The sequence below is a fragment of the Equus caballus genome, chromosome 23, assembly GCF_041296265.1.
Source record: "Equus caballus isolate H_3958 breed thoroughbred chromosome 23, TB-T2T, whole genome shotgun sequence".
Lineage (NCBI taxonomy): Eukaryota > Metazoa > Chordata > Mammalia > Perissodactyla > Equidae > Equus > Equus caballus.
In genome coordinates, this window is record NC_091706.1 from 40699963 (window position 1) to 40718670 (window position 18708).

At 40.3% G+C, this 18708-nt stretch overlaps 1 protein-coding gene across 1 annotated transcript; it reads left to right on the forward strand.

Annotated features, from left to right (window-relative positions):
- The first annotated feature begins 15063 nt into the window (after positions 1–15063).
- Positions 15064–17733, forward strand: TPD52L3 (TPD52 like 3). Its single transcript, XM_005604999.4, has one exon. The coding sequence runs from the start codon at positions 15573–15575 to the stop codon at positions 16209–16211; it is 639 nt and encodes a 212-aa protein (XP_005605056.1). The 5' UTR covers positions 15064–15572; the 3' UTR covers positions 16212–17733.
- The last annotated feature ends 975 nt before the right edge of the window (positions 17734–18708 follow it).

Here is an 18708-nt window from a genome sequence, read left to right on the forward strand (position 1 = left end):
ATTCAGAAGCTACTTCACAAAAGAGGTTGAAACTATAAAGAATAATCAATCAGAAACATTAGAGATGAGGTGATGTCAGCATCATGATGGAGTGAACTTGCCCAAGACTCTCTCCCCTCAACATACAAGAAAAAGGTGCAACAATACTCTAACAGAAGATATCCTAACAATACAAAAACCTCAGAGAGACACACAGCCACACAAGGGAGGGTGGAGAGGCTGGAGCCCCCCTCAGAGGAGCTGGAACAGGGTAAGAGAGAACTTCACTCCCTCCCCTAAAGACTGCAATCACTGCCATGGGAGGACCCAGGAGGGAAGGAGTGGGGTAGGGTTTGAGCATCCCTGGGATCGTCCAGGACTCCCTAGGGCCCATGCAGCCTAGATCAAAGCCCTTGAATAAAGCAAAAGCTTTCATGGGGGGTGACCTCATCAAGCCAAGGCCCCAGGAGACCACATAGCGAGAGCTGATAGCAAGAAATCCCAGACTGCACACTGGAGAAAGTACCCCACCCCCAACCCAAGCTGCACCATCTTGGCTGAAGATGAAGGACTCAGAATATGTGCTCTCAACGCCCACCCAGTCTAGATAGGCTGTAACAGCAACCAAATAACATCAGAATGAGAAAGAGCTGACCTTCCAATCAGACACTACATCAAATCTCCAGACCAGAGAGAAATCAACAAGCACCCAGAACTCAGGCCTGAGGACACAGAAATATGTAAGCTAAATGACAATGAATTCAAAATAGCTGTCATCAAAAAACTGAATGAGGTAAAAGAGAACATAGAGAAACAATTCAATGAGTTCAGCAGCTACTTCATAAAAGAGATTGAAACTATAAAGAAGAATCAATCAGAAATATTAGAGATGAAAGACACAATGGATGAGATAAAACAAAATATGGATTCCCTGAATGCTCAAGTGGACATCATAGAGGAGCAAATCAGCATAATCGAAGATAGACATGTTGAAATGCTCCAGACAGAGGAGAAGAGAGAACTAAGACTAAAAAGAAATGAAGAAAGTCTCTGAGAAATATGTGACTCGGTGAGGAAATGCAACATAAGAATTATAGGTATTCAAGAAGGTGAAGAGAAGGAGAATGGAGCAGAAAGCGTGTTCAAAGAAATAGTAGCAGAGAACTTCCCAAATCTAGGGAAAGAGAGGGAAATATGTGTGGAAGACGCTTCCAGATCTCCTAGATTTGTCAATGTAAAAAGACCTACTGCAGGGCATATAGTCGTAAAACTGGCAAAAATGAATGACAAAGAAAGAATACTCAGGGCAGCAAAGCAGAAGAAAATAACCTACATAGGAACCCCTATCAGGTTTTCAGCATATTTCTCTGCAGAAACCTTACAAGCTAGGAGAGAATGGAATGACATACTCAAAACTTTAAAAGACAAGAATCTTTCAGCCAAGAATCCTCTATCCAGCAAAAATGTCCTTCAGATATGAGGGAGAAATTAAAACTTTCCCAGAAACAAAAGCTTAGCGACTTTGTAGCCACGAGACCACGCCCCCCCCCACAAGAAATTCTCAAGAAGGCCCTCATACCTGAAAAAAGAAAAAAGAGAGAAAGGGATCACAAAACACAGAGTAAGAAGATAAACAGACAGAATCAGAATAGGATAGCAAATATTCAACTATAGCATTAGGTTAAAGGGAAAGAAAACACCAAAAACAAAGACAATCTTGTCACTTTAACCACAAACTCACAACACAAGCTGGAATAAGATATAAGAAAAACAACTTAGGAGGGAAGGAGGAAAGGGACTGAATCTGTTTAGACTAAGGAAATAAGAGGCCATCAGAAAATGGACTATCTTATATACGAGATTCTGAATACAAACTTCAGGGTAACCACTAATCTAAAAAGCAGAACAGAGAGACAAAAAATAAAGAAAGAAAAAACAAAGAAACACATCACAAAAAACTACATAATTCAATGGGTAGACCAAAACACACAAGACGAGAAACAAAGGAAATGCAGGAAAACCAGAAAACAAGTGATATAATGACAGCATTAAGCCTTCATACATCAATAACCACCCTAAACATAAATGGATTGAATTCTCCAATAAAAAGACACAGAGTGGTGAGACGGATTAAAGAACAAGATCCAACAATTTGCTGCCTCCAGGAAACACACCTCAGCTCCAATGACAAACACAGGCTCAGAGTGAAGGGGTGGAAGAGGATACTCCAAGCTAATGGCAAACAAAAGAAAGCAGGTGTCACAATATTTATATCAGACAAAGTAGACTTCAAGATAAGGCAGGTAAAGAGAGACAAAGAGGGATGGTATATAATGATCAAAGGGACACTCCATCAAGAAGAAATAACGCTTATAAATAATCTATGCACCCAACACAGGAGCACCAAAGTTCATAAAGCAACTATTAACAAACCTAAAAGAGGATATTAAAAATAACACAATAATAATAGGGGACCTCAACATCCCACTCACATCAATGGATAGGTCATCCAGACAGAAAATCAACAAGGAAACAGTGGAATTAAATGAAAAGCTAAACCAGTTAGACTTAATAGACATATATAGAACACTCCATCCAAAAACAGCAGAATACACATTCTTCTCAAGTGTGCATGGAACATTCTCAAGGATAGACCACATGTTGGGAAACAAGGCAAGCCTCTATAACTTTAAAAAAATTGAAATAATAACAAGCATCTTTTCCAATCATAATGCTATAAAGCTACAAATTAATTACAAGAAAAAAGCTGAGAAAGGGACAAAGATGTGGAGACTAAACAACATGCTATTGAACAAGCAATGGATCAATGAAGAAGTGAAAGGAGAAATCAAAAAATATGTGGAGACAAATGAAAATGATAACATACCATACAAACTCATATGGAATGCAGCAAAAGCCATATTAGGAGGGAAATTCATCACAATACAGGCATACCTTAACAAATAAGAAAAATCCCAAATAAGTAATCTCAAATAACACCTAAATGAATTAGAAAAAGAAGAACAAACAAAACCCAAAGTCAGCAAAGGAGAGAAATAATAAAAATCAGAGCAGAAATAAATGCTATTAAAACAAAAAAGGCAGTAGAAAGGATCAATGAAACAAAGAGGTGGTTCTTTGAGAAGATACATAAAATAGACAAACCCCCAGCCAGACTTACAAAGAAAAAAAGAGAGGGGGCCAGCCCCATGGCCGAGTGGTTGAGTTCACGCGCTCTGCTTCAGCGGCCCAGGGTTTCACTGGTTCGGATCCTGGGTATGGACATGGTACCGCTCATCAGGCTATGCCGAGGCGGCGTCCCACATGCCACAACTTGAAGGACCCACAACTAGAATATACAACTATGTACTTGGGGGGTTGGGGGGAAAGAAGAAAAAAAAATGATTGGCAACAGATGTTAGCTCAGGTGCCAATCTTTAAAAAAAAATAAAAGAAAGAAAAAACAGAGAAAGCTCAAATAAACAAAATCGGAAATGAAAAAGGATAAATAACAACTGACTCCACAGAAATACAACAGAGTATAAGAGAATACTACAAAAAAACTATATGCTGACGAAATGAATAACCTAGAGGAAATGGATAAATTATTTTACTCTTGCAACCTCCCAAAGCTGAGTCAAGATGAAAAAGACAATCTGAATAGACTAATCACAAGGAAAGAGATTGAAACAGCAATCAAAAGCATCCCAAAGAATAAAACTCCAGGACCAGACGCCTTTCCTGGGGAATTTTACCAAACTTTCAGAGAGGATTTAATACCTATCTTTCTCAAGCTACTCCAAAAAATTAGGGAAGAAGGAACACTTCCTAACACATTCTACAAGGCAAACATCACTCTGATACCAAAGCCTGACATGGACAGCACAAAAAAGGAGAACTACAGGCCAATATCGCTGATGAACATAGATGCAAAAATCCTCAACAAAATTTTGGCAACCTGAATTAGCAATACATCAAAAGGATCATACGTCACGATTAAGTGGGATTCATACCAGGGACACAGGGATGGTTCAACATCCACAAGTCAATCAACGTGATACACCACATCAACAAATTGAGGAATAAAAACCACACGATCATCTCAATAGATTCAGAGAAAGTATTTGACAAGATCCAACAGCCATTTATGATAAAAACTCTTTACAAAATGGGGATACAAGGAAATTACCTCAACATAAGAAAGGCTATATATGACAAACGCACAGCCAACATCATACTCAATGGGCAAAAACTGAGCACCATCCCCCTGAGAACAGGAACAAGATAAGGATGCCTACTATCACCACTCTTACTCAACAATACTGGAGGTTTTGGCCAGAGCAATTAGGCAAGAGAAAGGAATAAAAGGAATCCAAATAGGCACTGAAGAAGTGAAACTCTCACTGTTTGCAGATGACATGATCTTATATATGGAAAACTCAAAAAATCCATGGGAAAGCTAATATAAATAATTAACAACTACAGTAAAATTGCAGGGTACAGGATCAACTTATAAAAATCAGTTTTTTCTTTTTTTAAATTTTTTTATTTTTTATTTTTATTTTTTTCAGATGTATGTACATCATAATATATTTTGAATTCTGTGTAGATTACATCATGTTCACCACCCAAAAACTAATTATAGTCCATCCCCTCACATATGAGCCTAATCATCCCTTTTGCCCTAGCCCCTTCACCTATGGTAACCACCAATCCAATCTCTAATGCTATGTGTTTGTTCGTCGTCATTTTTATCTTCTACTTATGAGTGAGATCATACGGTATTTGACTTTCTCCCTCTGACTTATTTCACTCAGCATAATACCCTCAAGTTCCATCCATGTTGTCACAAATGGCCGAATTTCACCATTTCTTATGGCTGAGTAGTATTCTGCCGTGTATAAATCCTACATCTTCTTTATCCATTTGTCCCTTGATGGGCACCTAGGTTGCTTCCAAGTCTTGGCTATTGTGTATAATACTGCAATGAACATAGGGGTGCATGTATCTTTATGCCTTTGCATTTTCAAGTTCTTTGGATAAATACCCAGCAGTGGGATAGCTAGATCATACAGTAGATCTATTCTTAACTTTCTGAGGATACTCCATACTGCTTTCCATAGTGGCTGCACCAGTTTGCACTACCAACAGCAGTGTACAAGGGTTCCCTTCTCTCCACATCCTTTCCAACATTTGTTGTTTCCTGTCTTGTTAATTATAGCCATTCTGACTGGAGTGAGGTGATACCTCATTGTAGTTTTGATTTGCATTTCCCTGATAGCTAATGATGTTGAGCATCTTTTTATATGTCTGTTGGCCATCCGTATATCTTCTTTGGAGAAATCTCTGTTCAGATCCTTTGCCCATTTTTTAATTGGATTGTTGGGTTTTTTTGTTGTTGAGCTATATGAGTTCTTTGTATATTTTGGATATTGACCCCTTATCTGTTATATGGTTTGCAAATATCTTATCCCAATTGTTAGGTTGTATTTTTATTTTGTTGATGGTTTCCTTTGCTGTGCAGAAGCTTTTGAGTTTGATGTAGTCCCATTTGTTCATTTTTTCTTTTGTTTCTCTTGCCCAGTCAGACATGGGACTTGAAAATATGCTGCTAAGACCGATGTCAAAGAGTGTACTGCCTATGTTTTCTTCTAGAAGTTTCATGGTTTCAGATCTTACATTCAAGTCTTTAATCCATTTTGAGTTGATTTCTGTGCATGGTGTAAGGGAATGGTCTACTTTCATTCTTTTGCATGAGGCTGTCCAGTTTTCCCAACACCATTTTTGAAGGGACTCTCCTTTCTCCATCATATGCTCTTGGCTCCCTTGTCGAATATTAGCTGTCCATAAATGTGTGGGTTTACTTCTGGGGTCTCAATTCTGTTCCATTGATCTGTGTGTCTGTTTTTGTGCCAGCACCATGCTGTTTTGGTTACTATAGCTTTGTAGTATATTTTGAAATCAGGGAGTGTGATACCTTCAGCTTTGTTCTTTTTTCTCAGGAATCCTTTGGCTATTCAGGGTCTTTTGTTGTTCCATATAAATTTTAGGATTCTTTGTTCTATTTCTGAGAAAAAGGTTGTTGGAATTTTGATGGGGACTGCATTGAATCTATAGATTGCTTTAGGAAGTACGGACATTTTAATGATGTTACTTCTTCCAATCCGAGAGCACAGAATATTTTTCCATTTCTTTGTGTCATCTTCGATTTCTTTCAACAATGTTTTATACTTTGTGGTGTACAGATCTTTCACCTCTTTGGTTAAGTTTATTCCTAGGTATTTTATTCTTTTTGTTGCAATTGCAAATGGGATTGTATTCTTAATTTCTCTTTCTGCTACTTCATTGTTAGTGTATAGAAATGCAACCAATTTTTGTATGTTGATTTTGTATCCCACGACTTGACTGTATTTCTTTATTGTTTCTAAAAGTTTTTTAGTGGTTTTTTTAGGGTTTTCTAGATATAAAATCATGTTGTCTGCAAAGAGTGACAATTTCACTTCTTTTCCGATGTGGATCCCTTTTATTTCTTTTTCTTGCCTGATTGCTATGGCTAGGACTTCCAATACTATGTTAAATAAGAGTGGTGACAGTGGGCATCTTTGTCTAGTTCCTGTTGTTAGAGGGATAGCTTTCAGTTTTTCTCCCTTGAAATGATATTTGCTGTGGGTTTGTCATATATGGCCTTTATTATGTTGAGGTATTTTCCTTCTATACTCATTTTATTTAGAGTTTTTATCATAAATGGATGCTGTATCATGTCAAACGCTTTCTCTACATCTATTGAGATGATCATGTGATTTTCAGTCTTCATTTTATTAATGTTGTGTATCACGTTGATAGATTTTCAGGTGTTGAACCATGCCTGCATCCATGGAATGAAACCCACGTGATCATGATGTATGATCTTTTTAATGTATTGTTGTATTCGATTTGCTAGTATTTTGTTGAGGATTTTTGCATTGATGTTCATCAGTAATAATGGCCTGTAATTTTCTGGTTTTGTGTTGTCCTTGTCTGGTTTTGGTATCAGGATAATGTTGGCTTTGTAGAATGAGTTAGGAAGCCTCCCCTCCTCTTCAATTTTTTCAAAGAGTTTGAGAAGGATAGGTATTAAGTCTTCTTTGAATGTTTGGTAGAATTCACCAGGGAGGCCATCTGGCCCTGAACTTTTATTTTTTGGGAGATGTTTTATTGCTGTTTCGATCTCCTTACTGGTGATCTGTCTATTCAAATTTTCTACTTCTCCTTGGTCCAGTTTTGGAAGTTTGTATGTTTCTAAGAATTTATCCATTTCTTCTAGATTATCCAATTTGTTGGCATATAGCTTTTCATAGTATTCTCTTATTATCTTTTGTATTTCTGAGGTATCTGTTGTAATCTCTCCTCTTTCATTTCTGATTTTATTTATTTGAGCCTTCTCTCTTTTTTCTTGATGAGTCTAGCTAAGGGTTTGTCAATTTTGTTTATCTTTTCAAAGAATCAGCTCTTGGTTTCATTGATTTTTTCTATTGTTTTTTTTTTTTAGTCTCTATATCATTTATTTCTGCTCTGATTTTTATTATTTCCTTCCTTCTGCTGATTTTGGGCTTTGCTTGTTGTTCTTTTTCCAGTACCTTTAGATGCACTTTTAGATTGTCTATTTGGGATTTTTCTTCTTTGTTGAGGTAGGCCTGAATTGCTATATATTTCCCTCTTAGAACTGCTTTTGCTGTACCCCACAAATTTTGGCATGTCATATTTTCATTTTCATTTGTCTCCAGGAATTTTTTGATTTCTCCTTTGATTTCTTCATTGACCCAATCGTTGTTCAGTAGCATTTCGTTTTAGCTCCACATTTTTGTGGGTTTTCTGGTTTTCTTCCTGTAGTTGATTTCTAGTTTCATAACTTTGTGGTCAAAAAAGATGCATGGTATTATTTCAGTCTTCTTAAATTTATTGAGAATTGTTTTGTGGCCTAATATGTAATGAATCCTGGAGAATGTTGGAACACATGCATTTGAAAAGAATCTGTATTCTGTGGTTTTTGGATGGAACGTTCTGTATATATCTACTAAGTCCACCTGGTCTAATGTGTCCTTTAAGGCCAGTGTTTCCTTATTAATCTTCTGTTTGGATGACCTATCCATTGGTGTAAGTGGAGTGTTAAAGTCCCCTACTATTATTCTGTTACTGTCTAGTTCTCCTTTTATGTCTGTTAATAATTGCTTTATATATTTAGGTGCTCCTATGTTGGGTGCATAGATATTTACAAGTGACTGTTCCCTTTATCATTATGTAGTGCCCTTCTTTGTCTCTTGTTACAGTTTTTGTTTTAAAGTCTATTTTGTCTGATATAAGTACTGCTACCACCGCTTTCTTTCCTTTGCCATTTGCATGGAATATCTTTTTCCATCCTTTCACTTTCAATTGTGAGTTTCTTTAGGTATGAAGTGTCTCTTAAATGCAGCATATACATGGGTCTTGTTTTTTTATCCAATTGGCCACCCTATGGCATTTGATTGGAGCATTTAGTCCATTGACATTTAAAGTAGCTATTGATAAATATGTATTTATTGCCATTTTGTTACCTTTTTTCTGGGTGTTTTAGTAGTTCTTCTCTGTTCCTTTCTTTTTCTCTTGCTCTCTTCCCTTGTGGTTTGATGACTATCTTTAGTAATATGTTTGATTTCTTTTGTCTTACTTTTTTCTTGCTTATTATAGGTTTCTCATTTGTGATTACCATGAGGATCCTATTTAATATTCTATGTATATAACAGTCTATATCAAGTTGATAGACTCTTTAGCTTGACCTCATTCTAAAAGCTCTACTTTTTCACTCCCCTCCTCCCACATTTTATGTTTTTCAAATCATATATAGTCTCTTTTTTAGTGTGTGTCTATCCATTACCCTCTTATCATTGAAATAGGTGATTTTAGTACATTTGTCTTTTAACCTTCATATTATCTTCACAGGTAGTTGATTTGCTACCTTTAGTATATTTTAACCTTTACAAGTGATTTTATTGCCTGGTTTTTGGGGGGTTTTTTTGATATTGTTGTTGTTTTGTTTTTTTGATAATTTTGTTATTGTTGTTGTTTTGTTTTGTTGATAATTTTTTTACCTCTATTTTTGGTCATTGCTTTCCCACTTAAATATGTCCCTTCAGCATTTCTTGTAGAACTGGTTTCTTGGTGATAAACTCCTTTAATTTTTGCTTGTCTGGGAAGCTCTTTATCTCTCCTTCCATTCTGAATGACAACCTTGATGGATAGAGTATTCTTGGCTGTAGGTTTTTTCCTTTTAGCACTTTAAATATGTCATGCCATTCTCTTCTCACCTGTAGGGTCTTGGCTGAGAAGTCTGCTAATAGCCTGATGGGCTTCCCTTTGTATGTCACTTGTGGCCTTTCTCTTGCTGCTTTTAGGATTCTCTCTTTATCTTTAATTTTGGACATTTTAATTATAATATGTCTTGGTGTGGGCCTCTTTGGGTTTATCTTATTTGGAGCTCTCTGTGCTTCCTGAACTTGGATGTCTGTTTCCTTCCTCAGGTTAGGAAAATTTTCATCTATTATTTCGACAAATAAATTTTCTGCCCCTTTGTCTCTCTTTTCTCCTTTTGGACACCTATAATCCAAATGTTAGCATGCTTGATATTGTCCCAGAGTTTCCTTAGACTGTTCTCATTCTAATTCTTTTTTCTTTTTTCTGTTCTGCTTGAGTGATTTCCTCTAGTCTTTCATCTAGCTCGCTGCTCCATTCTTCTGCATCCTCTACTCTGCTATTGAGGCCCTCTAGTGAATTTTTCATTTCCAGTATTGTATTCTTCATTTCTGATTTTTTTTAATATCTTCCAGTTCTTTGCTGATGATCTCACTGTGTTCATCCATTCTTCTCCCAATATCTGTCAGCATCCTCATGATATTTTGCTTGAACCCTTTGTCAAGTAGGTCACTTGTTTCTGTTTCATTTAGTCCTTTTTCTGGGGCTTTGTCCTGTTCCCTTGCTTGGTAAGTATTCCTTTGTCTCCTCATTACGCCTCTTTCTCTGTGCTTATTTCTATGTATTAGGTGAGTCAGCTATGTCTCCTGATCTTGGAGAAGTGGCCTTATGTATGAGATGCCTTATGAGGCCCAGCAGTGTGCTTCCCTCTCGTCACCAGTCCATAAGATCCAGAAGTGACCCCTTTGTGGGCTACTTGTGTCCATCTGCTGTGGCAGGGTTGCTCCCACTGCAGGTACCCAGGGAATCTAGTCTTTCCTTCCCTGGCCAGCTGTTTGGGAATCTGGTTTGGGGAGCCTCAGCACTGTTGCCTACAAAGTCTATCAGCACACTCCTATTGCAGTTTTCCTCCCAATTGGGTTGGTACCCAGTGTAGCTGGTTGCTAGTTTCAGGAGCTTACAGTTGCAATAGGCCTTCAGGCCCACAAGGCTGTTGTCAGTTCTCTTAGGAGTGCAGCTGAGTATGGCTGGCCCTAGGCATGGGAGCACTCAATTATTTCAGACTTTGGAAGGTGGGGCTTGTCCTTTTTATGGCTATTTGTGAAGCACAGATCTTCTGCCACTGATAAGCTTCACCCCCCACAGGACCACACACACCGTCAACACAGTCCTGGTCCCTGAAAACTTCTCAACCCCCTGGAGTGTACCCCAATGCCACACTGCAGAGGCCCTGACGTCTCTACCAATGCCCCCCACAGTTCACCTCGTCCTCACACACGCCCTGCCCCACAGAGGCAGACACCCTTGCCTACCTGAAGAGGATCAAGGCACCCAGTCAATGCAGGCTGAAAACTAGCCTGAGGGCTTGCTGTTAGGTGGGGCCAGTCCCTAGGGCGAGTTGCCTGCCCTGGCTGTACTGGATTAAATCTGTGCTCTAGTGGGCATGGTGGACCCCTGGGCTAACAGGCCAAGGGATGAACCTCAGTGGCGCCCACCAGGGTCTGTGTCAGCACGCCTGGACCAGTTCAGAACAATGGCCCTCACCAATGTCTTAGTCTCCAGAGAGGTGCCTCCTCTCACCAAGATGCCCCCAGAGCCCACCACATGAGTCTCGTTTTACCAAAGGACTGTCAGCCTTCTCTCTGGTGATTTTAGGTTGCTGCAATGAGTGAGTTTGTGCCTGGGCCCCTTAAGACCCGAGTCTTTTCAGCTTTTAGCCAATAGCTTTTCTGGGGGTATCATCACTACAGTTAATAGCCAGCAAAGCCACACAGTAAGACCCCCATTTAAGTTGGGCTGAGTCTGAAAGATGCTTATAGCTGTATTGGCCCCCGCTCCAGACCTCGCTCCTCCAGGGAGGGCTGCATACCTTAGGGTGGCTCCCGCCTGGCCAGCTGAGAAGCTCCGCTGCTCCCAAAGTGGCTTTTTTTCCTCTCCAGCAGGAATTTCTGCCTCTTCTGCCTTAGTCAGGACTGTCCCGTGTTGTGGGGGTTCTTTCTATCCAGTTTTCAGTTTTCAATCCAGGGTAATTTTTCCAAAACTAGTTGTAACCTGGTTGTGTTCATGGGAGGAGATGAGTTCAGAGTCTGCTTACGCCGCCATCTTGACAAGACCCAGTTGCTTTTCTATACTCCAATAACAGACTTACAGAAAGAGAACTCAAAAATACAATTCCATTTTGCAGTCGCAACTAAAAGAATAAAGTACCTAGGAATAAATTTAACCAAGGAGGTGAAGGACTTATACAATGAAAACTATAAGACATTACTGAGAGAAGTTGATAATGACATAAAGAGATAGAAAGAGATTCCATGCTCATGGATTGGAAGAATAAACATAGTTAAAATGTCCATACTACCCAAAGCAATCTACAGATTCAATGCAATCCCTATCAGAATCCCAATGACATTCTTCACAGAAATAGAGCAAAGACTCCTAAAATTCATATGCAGCAATCAAAGACCCCGAACTGCTAAGGCAATCCTGAGAAAAAAGAACAAAACTGGAGGTACCACAATCCCTCACTTCAAAATGTATTACAAAGCCATAGTGACCAAAACAGCATGGTACTAGTACAAAAACAGGGACCCAGATCAATGGAACAGAACTGAAAGCCCAGAAATAAAACCACACATCTACGGACAGCTAATCTTTGACAAGGGTGTCAAGAACATACACTGGAGAAAAGATAGTCTCTTCAATAAACGGTGTTGGGATAACTGGACAGCCACATGCAAAAGAATGAAGGTAGACCACTATCTCACGCAATACACAAAAATAAACTCAAAATGGATCAAAGACTTGAAGATACGTCCTGAAACTATAAAACTCCTGGAAAAGAATATTGGAAGTACACTCTTTGACATCGAACTAAAAAGGATCTTTTCAAATACCACGTCCTCTCAGACAAGGGGAACAAAAGAAAACATAGACAAGTGGGAATTCGTCAGAATAAAGAGCTTCTGCAAGGCAAAAGAAACTAGATACAAAACAAAGAGTCAACCCACCAATTGGGATAAAATATTTTCAAATCATCTATCTGACAAGGGGTTAATCTCCATAATATACAAGGAACAATAAAAAAAACAAACAACCCAATCAAAAAATGGGCAGAGGAGATGAACAGATATTTTTCCAAAGATATACAGATGGCCAACAAACACATGAAAAGATGTTCAACGTCAATAATCATCAGGGAAATGCAAATCAAAACTACACTAAGATACCACCTTATGCCTGTTAAAATGGCTATAACCACTAAGACTAAAAATAAAAAGCGTTGGGTAGGGTGTGGAGAGAAGGGAACCCTCATACACTGCTGGTGGGAATGCAAACTGGTGTTTGCATAGTGGCTACTATGGAAAACAGTATGGAGATTCCTCAAAAAACTAAAAATAGAACTACCATATGACCAAGATACCCCACAACTGGGTATCTACCCAAACAACTTGAAATCAACAATCCAAAGTCACATATGTACCCCTATGCTCATCACAGCACTATGCACAATAGCCAAGACGTGGAAACTATCCGAGTGCCCACTGAATGATGATTGGATAAAGAAGATGTGGTATATATATACTATGGAATACTACTCAGCCAGAAAAAAAGACAAATTCATACTATTTGCAACAACATAGAAAGACCTGGAGGGAATTATGTTTAACAAAATGAGCCAGACTGAGAGAGGCAAATATCAGATGATTTCACTCATATGTGGAATATAAACAAGCATGTGGGCAAAGAAAACAGATCAGTGGTTACCAGGGGAAGGGGGGTGAGGGTGGGCACAAGGGATGAAGGGAAGCACCTACGTGGTGATAGACAAGAAACAATGTACAACTGAATTTTCACAATGCTGTTAAACTATTATGAACTCAAATTTTAAAAAAGGATAGTTTAGTCAAACAGTTGGTTAGAATCACTATAAATTAAATTTTATTTGATAGATCCATGTTTTCAAAATATGTGTTGTTTTGTATGTGGTTATGCATAAGCCTAATAAAATGGACTGTTCCATTGTGCTACTTATTGTCCAGGTCTACTCAGGAGGTCAGAACATCATCGCTAGCTAGGAGGTCCCCTTCCAGAGGCCATGTTTTGATTTGGGATCTTGAAACAAAGCTGCTGAGAGAAGTCAGGTTAATTTTGCTACGAGGGAAATCATTAGTCTACCAAAGGGAATCAAAGCTTAACAAAGAGGAGTTGGCCCTGTTGCCAAGTCTTTAAGTTCACATGCTCCGCTTCAGCAGCCCAGGATTTCGCGGGTTCAGATCCTGGGTGCAGACATGGCACCACTCATCAAGCCATGCTGAAGCCACATCTCACACGCCACAACTAGAAGGACCCACAACTAGAAGAAATATATACAACTATGTACCGGGTGGCTTTGGGGAGAAGAAGGAGAAATAAAATCTTTAAAAAAGCTTAACAAAGGATTTCACACTTTGAATTGAAGGGCAATGAAACATAGAAACAAGAAAATAGTTTGGTTGGTGGCTGAAACAACTCAGAGAAGGAAAATCAAGTGCAAGTTCAAATCTGGTGATTTGGAATCTCAATTTTGAATGAACAATATGTATCTCGTGTTATGTAGCTTATTAAATCAGAGGCTTCTTTACCCTTCATCTTCAGTTTTGAAAGAGGATTTCTGGTGCAGAGTCAGAGCATTTCTGAAACCGCTAGTGGTTCTGCAGGCAATGGAGGAAAAGTCCACTCTCTGGAACAAAATAGTTTTTAGGCAGTCCTTGCTGCCCTTTCAGGCCTTTACATACATAGCCAAACCCCTCAACAGCCCTCAGGTTTCCAACAAGAACAGTTTTCATTTTTTGAATCTAGGGAGGCACATGCTTCAGGACAAGATGAATAGACACTACTGACTTATGGGAAAGGGTTATTGAATATAAACCCAAAGGAGGGCTGGAGTTGGTTCGGATGCCCAGCTAGATGCTTCATGGCAGCTACATGAGTATGGCAATTTGCTGAAATTTGCTGAGGATCATACCATGTTCCACGAGATCATCCTTGCAAGAACTACCAGCATATCCAACAAAATCACTGGAAGCTCAGAATTGCTCAAGGCTATTCCCTGGGAATGGGCAGCCAGACAATGAGCTAAGTGACACCTGACCACCTGCCCTCACTGGATTGAAGTCCTGACTCTTCCACTGTATAAATTACAAGCTCTGAATAGAAATAGAGGATACGGTGGGTTGACCTCCTGACAGACACTGTCCAACTGCTTCCACTTTACTGTGCAGATCACCTCCCACAACTCATAACCCTGTAGGTGGGCAGACATGCCTTCAGAAATGTGAGTAAATGCTTGGAAAAGAAAGAAAATGCATCTACAATATTGAAAACCCATGTCCCGTCCATTTGCATATGTCTTATTCCTTCTCTCCTAAATTCTCACAGTACAATAGTCCTTGCTTTATGAAGCATAAATTTAACACAACTGTCATAGATTTACTCATTCTTCTCCCAAAATAACTGACAGGTGTGACTGGTCAGACTCGCTGAGCTCGGCTGTCCCAAGCCTGTGGCACTGTAGAGACTTCACGCCATGGGAGCATGTTAGTCACCACTGGACTCGAGTTCTGAGAGGCCTTCACATCCACTGTATGAGTGGTGCTAGGAGTTTCTCGAGGCCCCGTGGGGAACCTGGGAAGGGAAGAGGGGGCGGGTACGAGGCCAGAAGTGCTCGACTCCCTGCCCTACTTTGGCGCAGTTTTTCTTTATGTATAAGGCTTTTCCGTAAATTTCTGTTGATACAAAGGGTTCAAGGGTTTGAAATGGCTGGTGTGGTAGAAGGATGTCCTTAAGAGGAATCAGACTTGGTTGAAGGCCGGGACCTGTCACTCACTGTGACAGCAGGGAAGGTGAAGATACCTTTCCTCTCTGATGATAATCGCAGCACCGCCTACCTCACAGGGTCGCTGTGAACTCAACACACCTCCACCAGGGTACTGGCAGCCGGTCGAGCCGGCTCTGACAGCGGCCACCTTCCGACCGGAAGTCCCGCCTCTGCGACCCTGCCCCGGCTGGAGCCCCGCCACCCCCAACCCCCTCCACCACACACCCGGAAGTGGACCTCGCGGGCGGCCGCGTCCGCTCCAGACGCCAAGACGTTCACCCACCGCCTAGGCGGCCACTCCACTGACCGAGCTATGGATCCGTCCCGCCTGGAGTCCCACCCCACCGGCCGAGAGTCTGACCCCGCAGGCCTAGATTTCCACTCTGCTGGCCGAGATGATTTCTCCACTGGCCACCAGTTCGACTCTCTCTACCAAGAATTGGACCTAGACTCTCTTAACGAAGATCTTTTTCCTCAGTCCATGCCAGAGACCTCCGAGGACACATACGAATCCCACCCGACTGCCCAGCCAGTGGCTCTCACAGAGGCCCAGCAGAAGGAGCTCATATCCCAGCTCACGAAATTGGAGGTGGAGATTGTCGCCCTGCGCCAGGCGCTGGCCGCCAAAGAGAGACGCTGCGTGGAGCTCAAGAGCAAGCTGGGCCTCACGGCCTCGGTGGGGCTGAGGCGGAATCTGTCCAAGAGCTGGCACGACGTTCAGGTCTCCAACGCCTACGTGAAAGAAAAGACGTCAGCTGCCCTGTTCGCCATGGGCTCTGCCGTCTGCAGGAAGCTTGCAGACGTCAAGAAGTCGGCCACATTCAGATCCTTTGAAGGTCTGATGGGGACAGTCAAGTCCACAGTCGCAGGTGGCAGAGAGCTGGGCAGTGACTGCCTTCCTTCTTCAGCGAGGACTGGGGATGACCTGCTCGCCTTTCTGGAGCTGGAATGATCCCCTTGGGAACCTGGCCACCTAACCAGTGCAAGAACTCCTTTCCTCGTCACAGTTGCAGTTCTGCCCATCTAAGACAAGTAGCCAGACCACAACTCTAAAGTTAATTCAGGAAATGGACAGAGTCCAGTTTTGAGAAAAGCAATGCCCATTTGTACATAGATATTTGCTGCCGTTGAGATAGAGAACCCAACGTTTTGTATCCAGTTATTTTACACTCAAGTTTAAGCATGAAATGTTATCACTATACTAGCCTTTCTGGGGTTGCATTTAAATGGACAGGACAATGGCTCCAGAGGTTTCTTAGGCAAAGCTCAAACTCTTTTTTGGAAAACTGGTCCATGGGAAGGCCAAAGTAGGTTTCAATTTAGAACTGGGAAAAGGTATGAGATAATCTGTAATTTTACCCCCTTCCATTTCCTTCCTTCCTTCTCTAAATCTCAGAAGGAACCTTGAAACCTCCATCTGGGCTGCGATTTTTATTTTAAAAAGATCATCAAGAAAACTCGTTTTTCTCTTGAGACCCTCAGAAAGGGGGAAAAATATTAGTAGACTAATTGTTACATAATACTATAACTTTTATAAAACTTGATTTTATTTTAAGCTCCTAATTAAGCAAAATAACTTTACCTACAATTTAGGAGATTGTTGACTACTTTGGACGCAAGCTGAAATTGCAACTTTATTTTGCCGTGTGCTTTGTTTGTAATCTCTTTATATATCAAAATGAAGGTTTTAAAGTTTAACCCTTGTGGCAGCATGTCTCTGCCACGGCAGCATGCCACCTAAAAGGAAGAATGTTGCTTCTCTGTTCTGCAGCAGTTCCTAGTTAGATACCAGCTCCTCAGCTGGAGGGAAACCAGCATAACCAAATTTAAGAAAGATAAACTTGTTTTAAGCAACATTTAAAACAGAATGCCTCTCCCCTGTAATGCTGGCTGTCATGCCTTTGAAGGGAGCTAATTAATTATATGTCACTGGTCACCTTGACTCCAAGTCTGTCCTTGTTTATAGTTAACCCCAACGGAGGAGGAAACAGAACTCAACCCTCAGGGAAATGTCAGGTTAATAGGAACCTGTAGGAACCTGGTTTCAGTTTGTTCGAACTTTCTCGTATCTGATTTTCACAAGAGGAATGATACTTTTTGTTTTGTTTCCTTTTCCATTTTCAAAATGCCAAGACCTGCCAGCACTATCATTCCTCCTGTTCCACTGCCTGAGTTGGAAGTTTATGTCTTACTGGCTTTCAGCAGGGGGTCTAGAACCTTTATTTGCTTGGGTATATATTGATAACATCTCATTGCATAAAGACAGTCATTCCAGCCTAAGAAAGTGATCCTGTTTTGTTGATTCTTGAATGCTTCCCCTATACTTTTTGGATTTCCTACAAGCAAAGCCAAATACCACTATACATGCAAAAGCACCTGGTAAACTGTAAAGTCACTGATGTATCCCAACCCACAACAGATTTCTGAAGACAAAGTTTTGCTTGGATTAAAACAAGTTGTTCAACTATTTTAAATGTTTGTTCTTTTAATTTTTTATCAGCCAAAATGGTTTTCTATGTTGAACAACTAGAGACAAACTTGCAGCATGCATAAAGCCCAAGTAGTCCAACAGGCACAGGATTTGACCCCATCCCACAGAAAGCCTCATGTTAGGAAAAGTCTCAGACTGACATCATGGGCCAAACAAAAATATATTCTATTTTATTTAATAATTCAAAAAAATTCAATAACAGTTTCCTCCAATAAATCTTCAACTCCCTGAGAGCAGTAAAGAGCATATCTATTTTTCTTCATCATTGTATTCCCATGCCTGGCTCAGGGTGGATGTTCTATAAATACGTGTTGAACTAATGAAAGAATCAATATCACATACTTCAGACATCAAATCTTGAATCCAAAAGATGATCAACAACATGAACTGGTTGACAAATTCCTCCTCCTTTTAAACAAAGCATTTTAATTCCCTATTCAAAGACAATTTGAGACCTTCTACGTGTGAGGCACCGTGCCAGGCTCAGAAAGCTCAGAAGACACAGATATTAGACATAGTCCATGCTCCCTAGAAACAGATCTTCAAATCGTTACAACTCACTGCAGTATGTACTAAAATTGAGGAAGTCTGTGAAGAAGGGTGTTTGACTCTGCCTTGGTAAGTCAGAAAAGAATTGAGAGAGGCAGAAAGTCCTAGAGGACTAGTAGGAATTTGCCAGATAGACAAGACTAGAACATTCCAGACAATATCCAGAGGAACTAAGTCATGAAGGAATGTAGCAGAATGGCATGTTCCAGGAAATACCAATGCCATTGTGGCTAGAGAGAGAGGGGAAGTGGTGAGAGATGAGGATGGAGAAACAAACAGGGGCAAGATCATAAATAGTCTTATATCTATCTCAGACATTACTATTTTAACCTGTAGGAAATACGGAGGCAGTGAAGGTACTTAAGTGAAAAACTAACTTATATGCTATCTCAGATATTAGTATTTAATC

What these genes read in the sequence shown, in the direction of transcription:
- TPD52L3 (XM_005604999.4), top strand. Translation starts at nt 15,573, where the DNA reads ATGGATCCGTCCCGCCTGGAGTCCCACCCCACCGGCCGAGAGTCTGAC.